This window comes from Haematobia irritans, chromosome 5 (genome assembly GCF_050003625.1).
Source record: "Haematobia irritans isolate KBUSLIRL chromosome 5, ASM5000362v1, whole genome shotgun sequence".
Classification (NCBI taxonomy): Eukaryota; Metazoa; Arthropoda; class Insecta; order Diptera; family Muscidae; genus Haematobia; species Haematobia irritans.
Window position 1 is genome coordinate 46847344 of NC_134401.1, and position 18155 is coordinate 46865498.

The window sequence follows — 18155 nt, forward strand, 5'->3', positions numbered from 1 at the left end:
ACCAAACCTTAAAGACTTCTTACAACCTACCAAACTGTAAAAAATCTGCCAATTTTGGTAGAATTCTAGCAACTGTGGCAACCGTACTACCAAGTAATGACCTAAAGGACCATCTCTAACGGCATCTCTTATATAGACATATAAGGTTAACGTCATGATTTATTATGAATATCATTTCATTACCAGGGCCAAAAGATTTATTTAAAAACTCTTTATTAACATATAATTGCATGTTTGTATGATGAATTACATTTAATTGGGCGTGCTCCTTGCATTCTAGAATTAATATGTTTCATTATTATATGGAAATTGTGGCATCCGACTTCTAATGGAATTTCTGTGGTAGGACCCGATGATCACCTTTTCTTTTTTTTATAAAGACAATTGTCCCATTGTCGTAAACATAAAATCATGTAGTGTCGTTTAACGTCTATATAGAGTGTATGAACAAGGTTTTTGGTTAAGTGAAGTTGGGGGTGGGGTGGGTACATTAATTAAATTCTTAAATGTATAAAATTATATTGTACGGCTAAAGTGGAGAATTTAAAATCCTTTTTGAAACTGCTTAGATTCCAAACGCTGTTGTAGCATCTCCAATTGCCTTTTAGCTTCACATTGAGGGAAATTATTCATGTCATAATATTGAGGGGATAGGGTCAACAACCATTCAGCTAAAGGGAGAAATAAAATATAAGTATTCATTCGATTTTAGAGAGAGTTAGAACTTACGTTTGACATCGGTCACAGTGCGTATATAATTCTTAGTGGTCAATACGAATTCATTGTATATAACCCAATCTGGTTTATGATCCAGACATGTTGAAGGATGTAATTGTACGATTTGATTATCCTTAATGGTTAAATAATGACCTGTGCGTTCCAAATGGGCAACTTGCATAAAGAAGCCTTGGACCAAAGCCTTACGTATATTGACATAGTAGTCTTTTGATGTAAAATCTGTGCTGCTACGTTTCAAATAGAAACGATCCATAATGCGGGCCAATTGTTGTCGCACATTGTCAGCGGATTTAAGTGAACGGAAATTTATGAAATTTTCATAACACCAATTTGGATCTTCACTGCCTGGAAATTGGGGGAATTTTTTAATTTTTTTACTGTCATAAATAAAATATTCTACAGGTCAATACTTACTTTGTTTGAAGGCATGATAGACATTCAACAAAGTCAAATGATCTCCGTCAATGTGGGCAAAACGCATTTTAGCCTCATCAGCAGCCTTTTTAGCTTCATTCGGTCTTACAAAGCATTGTGGTACTACACATCAGACCGGAGATGGCGATGTTGAAGATGATGACGGGATTTCAAAATGTTTTCATAATTGCCCAAAGAGAAAACAAAGAAGAGCATTTTGTGTTTGGGGTATTTGGATGGATTATAAGAATTTTCCATTTACCCGTTCACACAATTTCATATATTTTTAGGAAATTTTCTTTCATTGTGTTTTGGTTTTTAAACATATTTTCAGATATATGTATAAGAGAATTTATGAAATATCCAACAGTGATGATAAACAATGGAAACAATACACATCTACCGACCACTAAATAATATAAAGGAAGTTTTGTCATAAGCATTTTTTTCAGCGGAAAGTTTCAAGAACGTTTTTCATTTAATACCATAAATTTTATTTTGTTGCATACACAAGTAATATATTAGAATAGATTAAATAAATACATTTGGGTTTCGAGTTCAAGGAAAATCAAGATTACTTGTGTAACACCAACGCTATTGAAACTGTGATTCAGTGGTGAATGCAAAAGACAAATTCATTAAAAAAAAAATAAAAAAAAACAAAATTTTTCTTTTGCACTGTAACTTAATTTTAGGGTCTTAATTTTTCAATTGACAAATTATATTTTCATTTGAACCCAGTCCAAGTCGAGTGTGGTTTTTGGACCTTGGAAATTTTTTTCAGAAAGAAAAGAATGTCTGCACTAGAGGTCTGCACAATTCCATTTGTAAATGCAGAGTACACGTGTACTTGCTACATGAGTACATCTATTTGAGAGATTCGCAAAACAATTGGTACACATTTTGATGAACACCAAAAGCCACGAGTAACTTCTTGTTGCTACTCTGATGACTTCACTACCAACAAACACATATTCCTCTTTCTCTCTTATTGAAGTGTACTCAGAGTGATCACGTCGAGTATGTTGCGAGAACAAAACTTCATAGAGTACTACATGTACCACATGCAGTTTCAGAAATACAAAAAAACAGTTAGTCTCCATAATATATGTTTTGGTTTGTTATAAAGAGGGGCAAACGTTAAGGTAAGTGTGTGACATACATAAATATATGAAATATGTGATATACATACATATCTATGATTAATAATAATGGAAAGTTTTGCTTCGCACATACTGAGAAATACTTGTGGTACCACGTGAAGTGAAGAGAATCCATGTTGTACTTTTTCTCAAGTACTTACATTTTTATTGTTCCTTTTTTTCGGAACACATATTGTTTCGGATAAGTACTTGGTGGTATTTGACAAGCAAGTGTTCTCTTCACTTCACTACTTGCGCTCTGAGAGAAAGACAGAGTATGTACTATATTCGACAGCGAATTGCATACATGCAGTGAAAAGTTATTCGATGCAGACCTCTAGTCTGCACATAACAAGTATTAATTTTTCTAATGTCATCCTCTAAAAGATTGTTAAATTCCTTCCAAAATGAAACTACAACTTCCGACAATATAAAATACACATATTCGGTCTGCCAAACCGCCCGTCTGTAAAAATCCCGCTGTTGCATTAAAGTTTGCCATTCTTTTCGCAGCGCATAGAAAATTTTATATACGACAGAGCTAGAATTTTTCTTTAGGTAGGACTACGATCATAGTACCCACCTTCATATAAATACGTAAATATCGAATATCAAAAGCGACTTTTTGCAATCTTCAAATTTGATATTTTAGAAAATATAGGCAAATCGAACTATTATGTTAGTCATAGTCGACTTTTGATGGTGACCGAAATTGACTAATCGACTTTTAAAGGAACAATCGAAAAATCAAACCGATTCTTTAAAAGTCGACTTTTGATGCAAAAATTGCAGTTTTGGAACAAATTTGGAATTTGATTCTCATTACAATCCCAAATAATTACGCTTACTCTCAAAAGTATGACAATTAAAAAAAAAACTTCTACAAAAAAATTCTGATAATTGGTTGATAGTTTTACTTCAAGCAGAGGATGCTGATGAGGAATGTGGTAATTCCGAAACGGCCGCCTATCCAACCAGCTTGCAGTCTATACGGCTTTGTCCAAATAAATTTGACAAATACACCTTTTTTCTCTGTTGGTTAAGCTACACTTGTAGTTTAGTCAACGCATGGACCCTAGCTACGCAAACTACGACCATATAAATTATATATATTTTTTTTATAAGAACTTCCTTACATATTCCAAGATGTCTACAATTTGTCGGAGACTGACCGATGGAATTCTTGGAATAATAAAAGAAACAAAAAATGTCGACTTGGTTCGCCTAATTTCCACTGCTTACGCTCATTAATTGTAGTGTAACACTCATCTTTAGTACACCTATCCAAAGACCCTATTTTGGGATAGAAATATATACTCGCAAAATAATCTCACCCGACAGCATTGCTGTTATAGATAAAATTTCATTGGAACAGTTGTGTTGACATGATGCTATTAACATTTTTGCCAACTGTGGATCCAATGGAAATTCTGACATAACAGCTCCCAAATCTGTTAAATTGCCATCATCATCCAAAGCAGCTAAATAGTTCAAAAGTTCCAAAGCTCGCATAAGGGTTTCTGGTGCTGGAGGATCCATAAAATCAAAATGTACCAAATCATCAATGCCCAACTTTTTCAATTGTAAGACCACAGTTCCTGCAGATAGGAAAATATTAAAAAAAAAATATATATACAAAAATCTGCGAAACAACTTACCCAAATTCGATCTAAGAATTTCTGGATATGTATTGTCTTGCATTTCATTCTTGTAGGCTCTTTCTGTGTATAAACGGAAACACTTGCCAGGCTTGGTACGACCAGCACGACCTGCTCTCTGTTGTGCTGACGCCTTCGAAATGGGTGAGACCAGCAAACTTTCTACACGTATACGAGGATTATATACTTTTTGCTTAGCAAATCCAGGATCGATCACAAATACCACACCATCTATGGTCAACGAGGTTTCAGCAATGTTAGTTGAAACAACCACTTTACGCCCGATGGCACCATTGGCATTTGGTGGTGGAGCTGGTTCAAAAATACGCTGTTGCAAATTGGGTGGCAAAGTCGAGTATAATGGAATGCATTTCAATTCACCAATATCTGAACCCAAATTATCCACTTCCCGTTTGATGCGTTTACAAGCCTCCTCGATTTCCTCTTGACCTGTGAGGAACATAAGAATATCACCCTCTATTTCCTCGCACATATGTATCTGAATGACGGTACGAATGGCTGCTTCCAAATAATCACGCTCTGGTTCAGGTGTATAGAAAATTTCGACAGGATGTGTTCTGCCTGGTACATTCATCAGTGGAGCATTGTCGAAGTACTGCTGGAATTTGCCAGCATCCAATGTGGCAGACATGACAACTAGCTTTAGATCACTTCGTTGACGGATAACCTCTTTCAATACACCCATCAATATATCTGTGGCCAAAGTCCTTTCGTGAGCTTCGTCCAACAATATGACTTGATACTGTTCCAACATTGGATCAGACATGGCCTCTCTTAACAACATACCATCCGTCATGTATTTGAGTAAAGTCTGGGCCGAAGAACAATCTTCAAAACGTATGGAATATCCCACTTCCTCTCCCAACTTCACATCCATTTCTTCTGAAACACGTTGAGCCACCGACATGGCTGCCACACGACGAGGTTGTGTACACGATACTCCCTTCTTACCTTGAGAAACTGCGTATTCAACACACCATTGTGGAATCTGTGTAGTCTTACCAGAACCAGTTTCACCAACCAATACAATACATTGATGATTGTTTAGCAGTCGCATGAAATCCGCCTGATACTCAAATACGGGTAATGTAATCCTCTTCTTATACAGCTGGAAAAATCGTTGAGAATAGGGCCGCTTATTGAAAGGATTGATAGAACCAGGCTGTTTGTTAAGTGAAGCCATTGTACCCTGAGGTGGTAATCCAGATGGGGCTGCAGTTCCCGCAGACGCAGCAGAAGTTGATGGAGCTGGTTCATCCCTGGGGAGAAAAAAACATTTTATTACGGCGCCATATTATTTTCTCTGTTTGCCTGTATTCACTGCATGCTGGGTAGCCACTTACTTCTTGTATTTGTTTGCGTATGTCTCACCAACGTCAATACGCCTTTTCGACATTTTGAATGTGGAATAAGTGTTAAATTTAGTATTACAAGAAAAATACCAAGAATCTTTATATTATTTTTGCGAAAATTCTCTCCAATTTCCGAAAAATTTAACACTACCACATGTGGATTAGAGAACGAAGCCGAAGGATATTTTGTCGACTGTTCGAAACAAATATTGTGAACCGGCGGCTTTATTTTGTGATAACAAATTTGTCATCGGCTCTGTAACAATGTTGCAAATGTTGAGAGAGAAAAAAATGCTTTTTTATTTGCCGATAAATTTATGTTCCAGAGGTGGGCATTTTATTATGGTCTATGCCGAAGATATTTTTTTTATTTTTAATTTGAGTTTTTGTTGTTTTACTTATGCGCTTTACAGACTATCAGTTATTCCGGACGACAGTGCTCGTGTCGAATATATCCCATATATTGTGCACATTATAAGTTAAGTCCGAAGGCATTATCCCCTGCCAGCATTTCAATGTTCCATTTCATCCTCATCACTATTCGCATGAAAGTATTTTGCCATCACTATTGTTAAAAGAGCCATTTTATATTTTGTGAAACACCAAGCGCAACTAGCTTATTATAATTTATTTCAATGAAAACGAAAATAAAGTGCTGAAAACATAGTTATTACGCTTAAAATTGTGAAAAGTAAATTGGTGAACAATTTTTTACTTTCCAAATGGAATAAAGTGATAGTTTTTCAAATATTTTTCCAGACACGCTGCCTCCATTGGGAATAAAAGTACTGGCTGATAGACGCTACCACATTTAACTTACAACTTGTAACTCAACATCAATCTCTTATTAATGCATAAAAATGTGTTAAATGTGATGTGATAGCCGTATAAATGTTATATTTATGAGAATTTATAAATGTTTCATAAAATTAATAAACATCTAAAAAATCGTGTTTTACTTGACCACAATGATTCTTTTACAACTATCTTAAAATGCACTTTGTCTGATTGTTTGAAGGGGCTCTTATTCGCGTCCTTCTAAATGTATCCAGAAGGGCTCCTAATAATTGCACTCATGCGATACTTTTTTGTAGTAACTTGACGTGGTACAACTTCTCAATAGTGACGGCGCTTTTCCGAGGAGTTTTGGATATCGTATACGACTGTTTTCGACGTAGTGGGGATTCTCTGAAGCGCCCCAAATTCAAAAAATGTTGGCAGGGTCGATTCTGCTGCATGTTTATGGGATTGATAACAAATTTGCCGATTATTTAGTAATCGCCAACAAGTCGTATCGATCCGACACACTGCAATGCTATGTTCCCACCGACTCGTTTTCCTCATTCGTTTTTCCAAAACATTTCACAGTTCACACCGGGTTGAGATGTTTGGCGATTTGGAAGTAATTCGCAAACATTTCGAAAATCCCCCAAATCCCCCAAACAGAAGAGGTGTTGCATTTGAGATATGTATCGAAAAGCCAGACACGGGCATTATGGTACGGATAAACTCATAGTGTGAACGAGGCATTACGTATATTTTGAACGACGCATAATGTCGACGTTTAGGCGAAGCCACACACAATACTTTATTAACGTCGTGGATTAAAGAAGACGGATGTAAAGCCGTTGAACTATAGTGGCTTGACTTCGTTCCAGATTATTATTGTTTTTTCTTGTATTTGTTGTATTCTAAGTGTATTTCTAAGTGTACTTAATTGAATATGTTGTGTGTGGTGTAAGGCAATTTCCCCGCAAATACAGAATATGGAAATTCCAATACAAGTAGCAGTACGTATATGTCCGCCAAAGCTCTTGCAACAGCAAGATGGAAAACTTTCTGGAGCAGGTAATATACAGGATAACAATGGCAATTTGAAACAAGAAGAAGACGAGGACACTGTTGGAAGTGAGCAAAAACTTGACGAAGACGATGAAAGGGATCGGAAATGCTGTGTTCGTCCAATACCGCTGGCTGCTCGAAGACCAGGTATACCTCCCCCAGGATGTCTGGATCCTCCGGGTGTATTGCAAGTGGGACCCCACTCATTTCCCGTAACCCATGCTCTTCCCATGAATTGTACACAAAATCAGGTGTACCATCAAACAGTTTTTCCACTGATGAGTTTATTTATGGAAGGTTTCGATGCTTCGGTAGTGGCTTATGGCCAGAAGGGCAGCGGTAAAACATACGCTTTGTATGGCAACGGTTTCAATGAATCGCCTGAGAGAGATGATCACGGTGTGGTGGCACGCTGTGTCAGGGAAATATTCAATCACATAGCAAATCATCCAGAACGAACTTATGCTGTCAATATAACGTGGGTGGAAATCTGTCGGGAAATCATACGCGATGTCTTTGGGGTTGGCAGTGTTCAGTGCATGAATATGACCGATGCTTTCCATTGGCTAAGAGTCGGTTATAAACTATTGAATAGTACAAAAACTCAAATGGGTCATTCATTATTTAGCATTACATTGGAACAGAGATGGATATCTAAGGAAGGTTTAATACAACACCGATTGTCAACAGCCAGTTTTACAGACTTGGGAGCAACGGAGCGCCTATTTATGTTGAACTCTTTGGAACAACCCACAAGTTTGCCAAAAGACTTGGGGCTACAATCACTAGAACGTGTGGTCAGTACACTTATAGATCCTTCGTTGATTTTTAAGGCCAATGGCAATGTCCCATACAATCAAACAATGTTGACGACTCTGTTGAAAGATTCTTTTGGTGGACGTGCTCAGACTTTGGTCATAGTTTGTGTTTCTCCACTGGAACGTGATATCAATGAAACCATTTGCAATATGCAGTTTGCCTTTAAGGTTCAATGCGTTCGAAATTTCGTGGTCATCAATTCTTTTTCGGATGATAATACGCCAGTATCTCCGGAAGAACTACCGCCTGAATTGAGAGATGTCAATGTTGGACTACCAACTACAGTACATGATAATTTTGGATTACAGTTTGCCGCTAGTCAGTGGTCAAAATTGGTTACCAATGCCGAAGATTTGCTATCAAAGTAAGTATGAGAAATTTGGATAAATTTCCGAAATGATTCAATTAACAAAAATGATCGAATTACAGATTGATTGCTTCCAATGCCATAAGTGAGACGGACAAACAGCAAATCGAAAACTGGTTAATTCAGAAACAGGAATGTGAAGATTGCCTAAATTCAACAGAATCGCTACAAACTGATAATGCTTTAGGTCCTATTCAAGAGGCAGACGAACAGGATGAAGATAGTGATCCAGACCTTAGCGATGCAGAGACTCCCATGCAACAGAATTCAGAAATTGAATCGGATGTCGAATCACAAAGACCTGATATTGAAGAAAAAGTGGAATATTTGATGGAAGACCTGAAGGCCAAAACTGATGAAATGGTCAAAACAAAATATCAAGAATTCATGGAGACTCATCCCAAAGGTGTGATGGAGTCGCAAGAGAGTGCCCTGTTTAAAAAAGACAATAGTAGCTATGAAGAGAAGCAAGATGAACGAAAACCTTCTGTGGGTACAGATAATATGAGTATTCGCTCGTGTACAGGAAATGGTCGTCGACGTTCTATACAACCTGGAGCAGTTCTATCAAGTGCCGAAATTGCCATGTTAAATCGTGTAGCTTCAAGAGAACGTAGTGAAAGTGGAAGGTCAAAAGAAAACCAACAGCTTGAGGTGCAGGCCGACGATTTCCTAGATATGTCCACGGAAATACCTGTAAGAGCGCTTGCCAACTCTCCCTCGGAGGCTATACAAAAGAAATTGCGTAAATTAGACGCTGACATAGAGGCAAGACAAAAGCAAATCAAAGAAATAGAAGAAACCATGCAACTGAAACAGAATATCATTACCGAGTTGATTAAGAACAGTGATACTCGCACCACGGCCAAACAAAGATTCCATAAGAAACGTGCCAAACTAGAGGCAGAATATGAAAAATCGAAAAAGTCCCTCAATAAAGCTATGATCCAGCAAAGAGATAAGAGCGAACTGGATCGTCTTAAATCGGTTATAACCCATTTGGAACAGAGACTAAACGATGTCACATCCATCAAGCACATAGCGGGAGAAAGTGCCCAAAAGGTAAAGAAGCTACAATCATCGTTGCAAGAATCTAAAAAGCTTATGGAAGATTTACAAAAGAAGGTGAAGAAAGAAAAGAAAATACGCGAAGCCTTGCAGATTGAGCTGCAAGCTCTAAAGGAAAAGGAGAATTCCAAAGCTTTGGAAAAACACGATAACTCAAAATTGCCCGAAGAGAAAACCAAGCATTTGAAGGATGTACAAACACGCATAGCCCACTTGGATCATGTGCTCAAAGAGAAATCCGATAATTTGGAGCAATATCGGGATGATGTACTGCGTGGTGAAGGCCTTCGCCATGAAATACGCAATTTACGCAAAACTCGTGATCATTTGCTTGACCAGCGATGCTCTCTGGATCGTAAACTGAAGAGAGATAAAATGTTGAGCCACAAGGAAGAGCGCAAGTTACTGGAATGCGATGAGGCCATAGAGGCCATTGATGCAGCTATTGAGTTTAAAAATGAGATGATATGTGGCCATAAATCCATAGATACCAGTGAGCGTTTGCAGCGCGAAAAAGGAGAACAAATGCTAATGGCCCGTCTCAATAAGCTATCCAATGAGGAGATGCGTACTCTGCTGTACAAATATTTTACCAAAGTCATAGATCTGAGAGATTCATCACGTAAACTTGAAATCCAATTGATGCAATTAGAAAGAGAGAAAGATGCTTGGGAATGGAAAGAACGTGTTCTCTCGAATGCTGTGCGACAAGCCCGTCTAGAGGGAGAACGCAATGCTGTACTGTTGCAACGTCAACATGAAATGAAACTCACATTAATGCTACGCCATTTAGCGGAAGAGACATCAAACTCCTCAGCCTCATTTTCCGATCAATCATTGTCTATACCAAGATTTTACAAACCTTCGCAACTGACATTGGCTACACCCACAACTTTGGCAAATAACTGCTATTCGGATTCTGATTTTGAATGGCCCCACCAACAAGCCCCACAACACACAAACAACAATATGAAATACTTAAAAGCAAACAAAATTAACGATTTGGAGATGTGTCCCCTTCCAGATGCCCCATTGACCAAATACAAACCTTTGGACAAAATCAAAGATAAGGAAAGGGAAACGAAAAATAAACTCTTTGCTAAATTTCAAGTTCTCACACGTTATGCCAGTAATCAACATCAACAGAACGATGATAGTAATATGGCATCAACATCCTCATCCACTTCGAATAGTAAACGTAAAGACAAAGAGTCGCAATCCTCATCTTCACCTAATCGCAAACATGAAAACGTTGAGGCATTAGCCCATATACCACAAGAGAATCTCAAGAAATTATCTGGAAATGCTCAAAATACTAAGGTAACCAGGCAAAAGAATAAAATAATCATACAAGACAAATCAAGAAAAAATTAAGTATAGAAAGATAAGCGATGAAAGACATAAGATGCACAGTAAAAGCATTTAATTGGAGTAGAGAAGTATTTGGTAATATGTAATGAAGGTATTTACTTAGCATATTGCTCTAGGTCTTGGGACCTATTGAAATGGTTTCTTTCATTATGGTGTTTTTGATTTTATAAATTCGTCGGTATTACTGTTGGATTATTTTTATAATCCTATAATTGAGTAACTCTAGAACTGTCTTAAGTATGATTAGATGCCTAAAAGATCTTCCATTGATATTTAGTTTTTATTATTATTGGATTTAGCGCAGAAAATGTTTTAATTTTCTTAATTGACTTTCATATCGAAATTTAGCTGTTTCAAATAGAGTCTGAAAATTCGACTCTTCGAGTTTTCGATTTTTTTTTAATTTTAAAAAGGTCGACTTTTCAACCTTTCAAAGTTGGGAAAAGTGGAGATTTCGACTTTGGATTTTCGACTTTTTCAAAGTCTAATGTTCGTCTTTTTCAAATTGGGGAAAGTTGTCTTTCGGGTTTTTATTTTTTAATTTTAAAAAGTCGACTGTTTTAAAATTCGAACATTTTACAAAGTTAACTTTTCGTCTTTTCAAAATTGGCAAATGTCTGCTTTTCGACCTTTCGATTTTCTTTATTTTAAATAGTCGACTTTTTAAATATCAGGAAATTTTGAAAATTTTAAAACGTTGACATTTCGGCTTTTTCGAAATTGGGAAAAATAGGCTTTTCGATCTTTCGACTTTTTTAAAATTTGGAAAAATCGAGTCTGAAAATTTTTAGCAACTCACGTGAATCAAGCGAGTCACGAAAATTTCGAAAAAAGGTTGCAGCTTCAATAGATCAGCCTCTAGACGCCGAAGGCCGATTCGTAGCCTTTTATCGATTATTGCCGAACCGATTCTTTGGTCGAGCTCTAATCTCCAGTATAAAGAATTATTTTTTCATTGACTTATAAAAGAGTGCTTAAATTAATCAGTGCCATGAGCATTTTATGACTATATAATTTATTCAATTATCAGTTGAAAGAATGATTCATTCATAAAAAAGTAACAAATGATTCCAACAAATTGATTAAATATTAATTGATTGGAAGAGTTGCTCACTAAAATTTATAAACAATCATCGAGAAAAGCAATAGAGGAATAAAAAAACTGCTGCTGCTACTGATTTCCTCCTACTTTTCGATCTTTCGACTTTTTTTTAAATTTGGAAAAATCGACTCTTTGAAAATTTTAAGCAACTCATAAGATTCACACGTGAATCAAGCGAGCCATGAAAATTTCGAAAAAAGGTTGCGGCTTCAACGGATCAGCCTCTTGACGCCGAAGGCCAATTCGTAGCCGTTTATCGATTTTTGCCGAAGCCGATTCTTTGGTCGAGCTCTAGTCTCCAGTATAAAGAATTATTTTTTCATTGACTTATAAAAGAATTGCATATTATGTGCTTAAATTAATCAGTACCATGAGCATTTTATGACTATATAATTTATTCAATTATAAGTTGAAAGAATGATTCATTCATAAAAAAGTAACAAATGATTCCAACAATTTGATTGGAAGAGTTGCTCACTAAAATGTATAAACAATCGTCGAGAAAAGCAATAGAGGAATAAAAAAAATAAGTCTTTCTACTCATTTCCTCCTAATGAATTGTTTTAAATTTTCCAAAAGCGTAAGTTTTTACTCATGTTTGCTAACAACCATTATGGTCATCAATCACTTTAGCTTGATTAATGCCTTGTAGACTTTTCAACAGCAAATTTCGATACGAAACGTTTATTTGCTAACGTTCAAAACTGTATTAAATTTAGTCTTCAAAATTCCTATTATTTTTTAAGTATATCCTGTTGCTTTTATGTTGTTAAAGTATTTTATGTTTATTGTAAGTAAAGGGATAATTCCGTTTTTTGGTAGTCTCTCTCCCCCTTCTCTTGTTTTGAGGGAAAAGCATTTGTTTAAATATCACCAATTAGTTTGTATTTATTCGTTTTAAAAAGAAAGGCATTTATTTGAATATAATATTATAAGTGAATGTAAGCTTATAGCATGTAATTTAAGAGACAAAAAAAAAGATTATTGGTCTGATATAAAAATGATGATGAATATAAAAATAAAAATACAGGTCGATTTTGATAATTTATGTTTTAACAAACTAAAAATAATATTTACAAATTTTATTACTTAAGTTAATTTATCTATTTTCAATTTTATCCTAACGATCTCTACCAAAATGGAGAAAATAGATATTGCAAAAGAAATTATGAATAATACTCAATTTTTTGTTTTAAAGATTATTTTGAAAAATACTTAATTACTAGTCTTTGTATTAATTTCAAATGTATTAAGTGCTCCTAATTATTTAGTGTTTTATAAACACATAAAAGTATTATGTTTTTTTTTTAATTTTTAATTAGTCTATATGAATTAAATTTAAGATTTTCAAAAATTCATATGCAATTATGAAAAATAATCATTAATGATCAGTAAGAATATTTCCTGGAGAATATTTAGTTTTAATAACATGTAGTTGTATTTAATTTTTACTAAAACATTTTTTCTACCAATTTCTATAAAAATATGTATTTCAGCATAACCTCTATCTAAATTCCAATTTTGGCAATGATATAGAACTAAAAACATTTTTTCTACCAATTTCTATAAAAATATGTATTTCAGCATAACCTCTAACTAAATTCCAATTTTGGCAAACAAATAATTTCATTACAATTTGATATCATTTCACAATCAATTTATTAAATCTTTCCCGTATTGCACTAAACATATTAAAACTTTTTTCAAATAGTAGAACTTTGTACAAAATACATTTTTGGACTTTGGAAAAAATCAACTTTTCCATGTTTTGAAAAACTCGACAGTGGCCTCAAACCACTCTACCTTTTTAGGGCCTGTTCAAAACCGAAACATTTTACTATGGTAGGAATTTCTTTCTATGGTAGCAATTTCTTTAACAAATAATACCTTATTCACATTAGGATCGAAATCTACTAAAAGTGGATTTGAAATCCCTTTCTTATAAGGCAAATGACAGTTGAAATCTAGTTAAAGTGGATTTTGGAAGTGTAATGTGAATGAGGTATAACACTACTTTTGATTTGTTTTGAACAATTAAAACATGACAAGCGATGTGATGTCGTAAATGTCAAGAATTTTCAACAAATGTCAAATTTGGCTTCGAACTGGCCCTAAATATTCAAATATTACATAAATTCCTATATTATATCACTATAGTAATTTATCTTTAGTAAGTGAACACGATATATCTAACCCAATCAAATCTGAATTCCTCTGTGAAATTTTATTTATATACTAACCATACTTGCGTAAAACTCCATAATTTCAGATATTCTAAGATTACTTTCCATTGCTCAATTTCCTACTCGTTGTTTTTTTTTTTTTATTTAAATCCCTGTACTTCCGTTGTTTTAAACTGTATATTTTTTAAGTCTTTAGTTTAGTTGTGTAGTACTATAAAAATAATTAATCATATGCCATAATAAAAATATATTTTACGTGTATTTTCTCACACACAAAATAAATAAATATATGAATCAATGCAAAAAAACATTTTTGTAATCAATGTTATAGATACCACAATATAGTATATACAACAAATACACATCCCTTCAAATTATATAAAATAGTTTAAATAAAAAAGAAAATATCCATGAAAACAAATGTGTTTACGTTTAATTTTATCCAAAGTGGAAGGCTTGTTGTAATGATCCAATAGATGTCGATTTTTTACACATGAGTTTGAAGGTTAGAAGCCACTGAGACCACGGTTGCCACAGTTGGTAGAATTCTACCAAAAATGGTAGAATTTTTACTGTTTGGTAGATTTGTAGAATTCTTGGTGTTTAGGTAGATTTTGCAAAAAAAAAAAATGACAAAATTTTCTATAGAAGTCAAAATTTTGCAAAATTTTCTTTAGAAATTAAATTTTGACATAATTTTCTATGGAAATAAAATTTTTACACAACTTTCAACAAAAACAAAATTATGATAAAATGTTCTATAGAAATGTAAATTTTGAAAAAAAAATTCCATAGAAATGTAAATTTTGACAAAATTTTCTATAGAAATGTAAATTTTGACAAAATATTCTATAGAAATGTAAATTTTGACAAAATTTTCTATAGAAATGTAAATTTTGACAAAATTTTCTATAGAAATGTAAATTTTGACAAAATTTTCTATAGAAATAAAATTTTGACAAAATTTTCTATAGAAATAAAATATTGACAAAATTTTCTATAGAAATGAAATGTTGACAAAATTGTCTATAGAACTAAAATGTTGATAAAATTTTCTATAGAAAACAAAATTTTGACAAAATTTTCTATAGAAATAAATTTTTTACAAAACTTTCTATAGAAATAAAATTTTGACAAAATTTTCTATAGAAATAAAATTTTGACAAAATTTTCTATAGACACAACACACAAAAAAGCATTTACTGATTCAATCACGAAATTAATTGATCCAATTAATTTAATTAATCACAATCACACAATCACAGTTTTAATTGGACATAGAAAAATTTCTTCATTAAAAAGCTAATTAACTTCATTAGCAAATTTCAATTAATTTTTTAATTGATTCAATTAAAAATTTAATTGATGTTGATGCAAAACTCAATTCATTTATTAATTAAAAAAGGTAACTATTTTCAATTGCTTTTTATTGATTGTTTGAAATACATTTTTAATTAAAAAATACAAAAACTGTTCATCACTTTTTTGAACTGCCTTAGTCTTCCGAATTTGATTAAAAAGTTAATTGTATCAATTAATTTTTTAATTAAAAATTTTTAAATTTTCAGTCATTGACTTAATTAACTTAAATTTTCTATCTTGATTAAAAAATTAATTGTATCAATTAATTTATTATTTTCAATTCATTTCATTTTCATTTCAATTTCAAGTTCAATTAACTTTTTAATTGGAAATATTTTGGTGATATTTTTTTCTGTGAAAATTTTGACAAAATTTGCTATAGAAATAAAATGGTGACAAAATTTTCCATAGAAAAAAAATTGACAAAATTTTCTATAGAAATAAATTTTTTACAAAACTTTCTATAGAAACAAAATTTTGAAAAAATTTTCTATAGGAATACAATTTTGAAAAATTTTTCTATAGAAATGTAAATTTTGACAAAATTTTCTATAGAAATGTAAATTTTGACAAAATTTTCTATAGAAATCTAAATTTTGACAAAATTTTCTATAGAAATGTAAATTTAGACAAAATTTTTTATAGAAATGTAAATTTTGACAAATTTTTTTATAGAAATGTACATTTTGACAAAATTTTCTATAGAAATGTAAATTTTGACAAAATTTTCTATAGAAATGTAAATTTTGACAAAATTTTCTATAGAAATGTAAATTTTGACAAAATTTTCTATAGAAACACAATTTTGACAAAATTTTCTATAGAAATAAAATTTTGACAAAATTTTCTATAGAAATTTAAATTTTGACAAAATTTTCTATAGAAAAGTAAATTTTAACAAAATTTTCTATAGAAATGTACATTTTGACAAAATTTTCTATAGAAAAGTAAATTTTAACAAAATTTTCTATAGAAATGTACATTTTGACAAAATTTTCTATAGGAATGTAAATTTTGACAAAATTTTCTATAGAAATGTAAATTTTGACAAAATTTTCTATAGAAATGTAAGTTTTGACAAAATTTTCTATAGAAATGTAAATTTTGACAAAATTTTCTGTAGAAATGTACATTTTGACAAAATTTTCTATAGAAATGTACATTTTGACAAAATTTTCTATAGAAATGTAAATTTTGACAAAATTTTCTATAGAAATGTAAATTTTGACAAAATTTTCTATAGAAATGTTAATGTTGACAATACTTTCCATAGAAATGTAAATTTGGACAAAATTTTCTATAGAAAACAAAATTTTGACTAAATTTTCTATAGAAATACATTTTTTACAAAACTTTCTATAGAAATAAAATTTTGACAAAATTTTCTATAGAAATAAAATTTTGACAAAATTTTCTATAGACACAACAGACAAAAAAAAATATTTTCTGATTCAATCACGAAATTAATTGATCCAATTAATTTTTTAATTAATCACAATCACACAATCACAGTTTTAATTGGACATAGAAAAATTTCTTAATTAAAAAGCTAATTGATTCAATTTAAAATTTAATTGATGTTGATGCAAAACTCAAGTAATTTATTAATTAAAAAAGGTAACTATTTTCAATTGCTTTTTGAATTTAGTTTAGAGTTTTTATTTGGATTAAATATTGATTGTTTGAAATACATTTTTAATTAAAAAATACAAAAACTGTGCATCACTTTTTTGAACTGCCTTAGTCCTCCGAATTTGATTAAAAAGTTAATTGTATCAATTAATTTTTTTAATTAAAAATTTTAAAATGTTCAATCATTGACTTAATCAACTTAATCTTTCTATCTGGATTAAAAAGTTAATTGTATCAATTAATTTATTAATTGAAAAAATTTTCAACTTCAATTAACTTTTTAATTGGAAATATTTTGGTGATATTTTTTTCTGTGAAAATGTTGACAAAATTTTCTATAGAAATAAATGTTTTACAAAACTTTCTATAGAAATAAATGTTTTACAAAACTTTCTATAGTAATACAATTTTGACAAAATTTTCTATAAAAATAAAATTTTGACAAAATTTTCTATAGAAATAAAATTTTGACAAAATTTTCTATAGAAATAAAATTTTGACAAAATTTCCTTTAGAAATAAAATTTTGACAAAATTTTCTATGGAAATAAAATTTAGCTAAAATTTTCTAAAAAACTAAAATTTTGACAAAATTTTCTATAGAAATAAAATTTTCTATAGAAAAAAATTGTGACAAAATTTTCTATAGAAATAAAATTTTGAAAAAATTTTCTATAGAAATAAAAATTTTACGAAAATTTCTACAGAAATACATTTTTTACAAAATTTTCTACAGAAGTAAAATTTTGTCAACCGCCGTCGACAAAAATGTGTCGGTTTTCATTGCCAAAAAATTACATAAAAAAGATAAATATGACGAACAAATTTTAAGATTGGCTGTATAATTTATCTTAGAATGTTTCGTATACCTTCAATTTGATGTTTGTACACAATTGATGAGAACAAAAACAATGAATTTTACATGGGCTTTTAAGCATCGGCTGCATTGATTTCGTATTAGATCTTCAGTTGTGATGTTGTTTTTGAGTATTTTTATTTTTCCGTTTTTACCTTTGTGTAAAGATGTTTCAAGCAACACCAGCAAAAAGTTTATGACATGCTTGCCGAGAAACGGGTCAGTACAA

The 18155-nt window shown here is 31.9% G+C and overlaps 2 protein-coding genes across 2 annotated transcripts; one reads left to right on the top strand and one right to left on the bottom strand.

Annotated features, from left to right (window-relative positions):
• Positions 1-196: 196 nt before the first annotated feature.
• Positions 197-5524, bottom strand: Dhx15 (DEAH-box helicase 15). Its single transcript, XM_075309116.1, has 6 exons — positions 5317-5524; positions 3953-5232; positions 3629-3892; positions 1153-1275; positions 730-1083; positions 197-671 (listed from the first exon to the last, which is right to left on the bottom strand). The coding sequence occupies exons 1-6, from the start codon at positions 5367-5369 to the stop codon at positions 544-546; spliced, it is 2202 nt and encodes a 733-aa protein (XP_075165231.1). The 5' UTR covers positions 5370-5524; the 3' UTR covers positions 197-543.
• A 1474-nt stretch (positions 5525-6998) lies between these two features.
• On the top strand, positions 6999-10825 carry cos (kinesin-like protein costa). The gene is made up of 2 exons (XM_075311159.1): positions 6999-8350; positions 8416-10825. Exons 1-2 carry the CDS (start codon positions 7092-7094, stop codon positions 10793-10795), a joined length of 3639 nt encoding a protein of 1212 aa, XP_075167274.1. The 5' UTR covers positions 6999-7091; the 3' UTR covers positions 10796-10825.
• Positions 10826-18155: the final 7330 nt, after the last annotated feature.

Coding starts and splice junctions, on each gene's coding strand:
- Dhx15 (XM_075309116.1), bottom strand. CDS start 5,369: ATGTCGAAAAGGCGTATTGACGTTGGTGAGACATACGCAAACAAATAC. Junction 5,233..5,316: donor TACGCAAACAAATACAAGAA/GTAAGTGGCTAC, acceptor TTTTCTCCCCAG/GGATGAACCAGCTCCATCAA. Junction 672..729: donor CACTGTGACCGATGTCAAAC/GTAAGTTCTAAC, acceptor TTCTCCCTTTAG/CTGAATGGTTGTTGACCCTA.
- cos (XM_075311159.1), top strand. CDS start 7,092: ATGGAAATTCCAATACAAGTAGCAGTACGTATATGTCCGCCAAAGCTC. Junction 8,351..8,415: donor GCCGAAGATTTGCTATCAAA/GTAAGTATGAGA, acceptor ATCGAATTACAG/ATTGATTGCTTCCAATGCCA.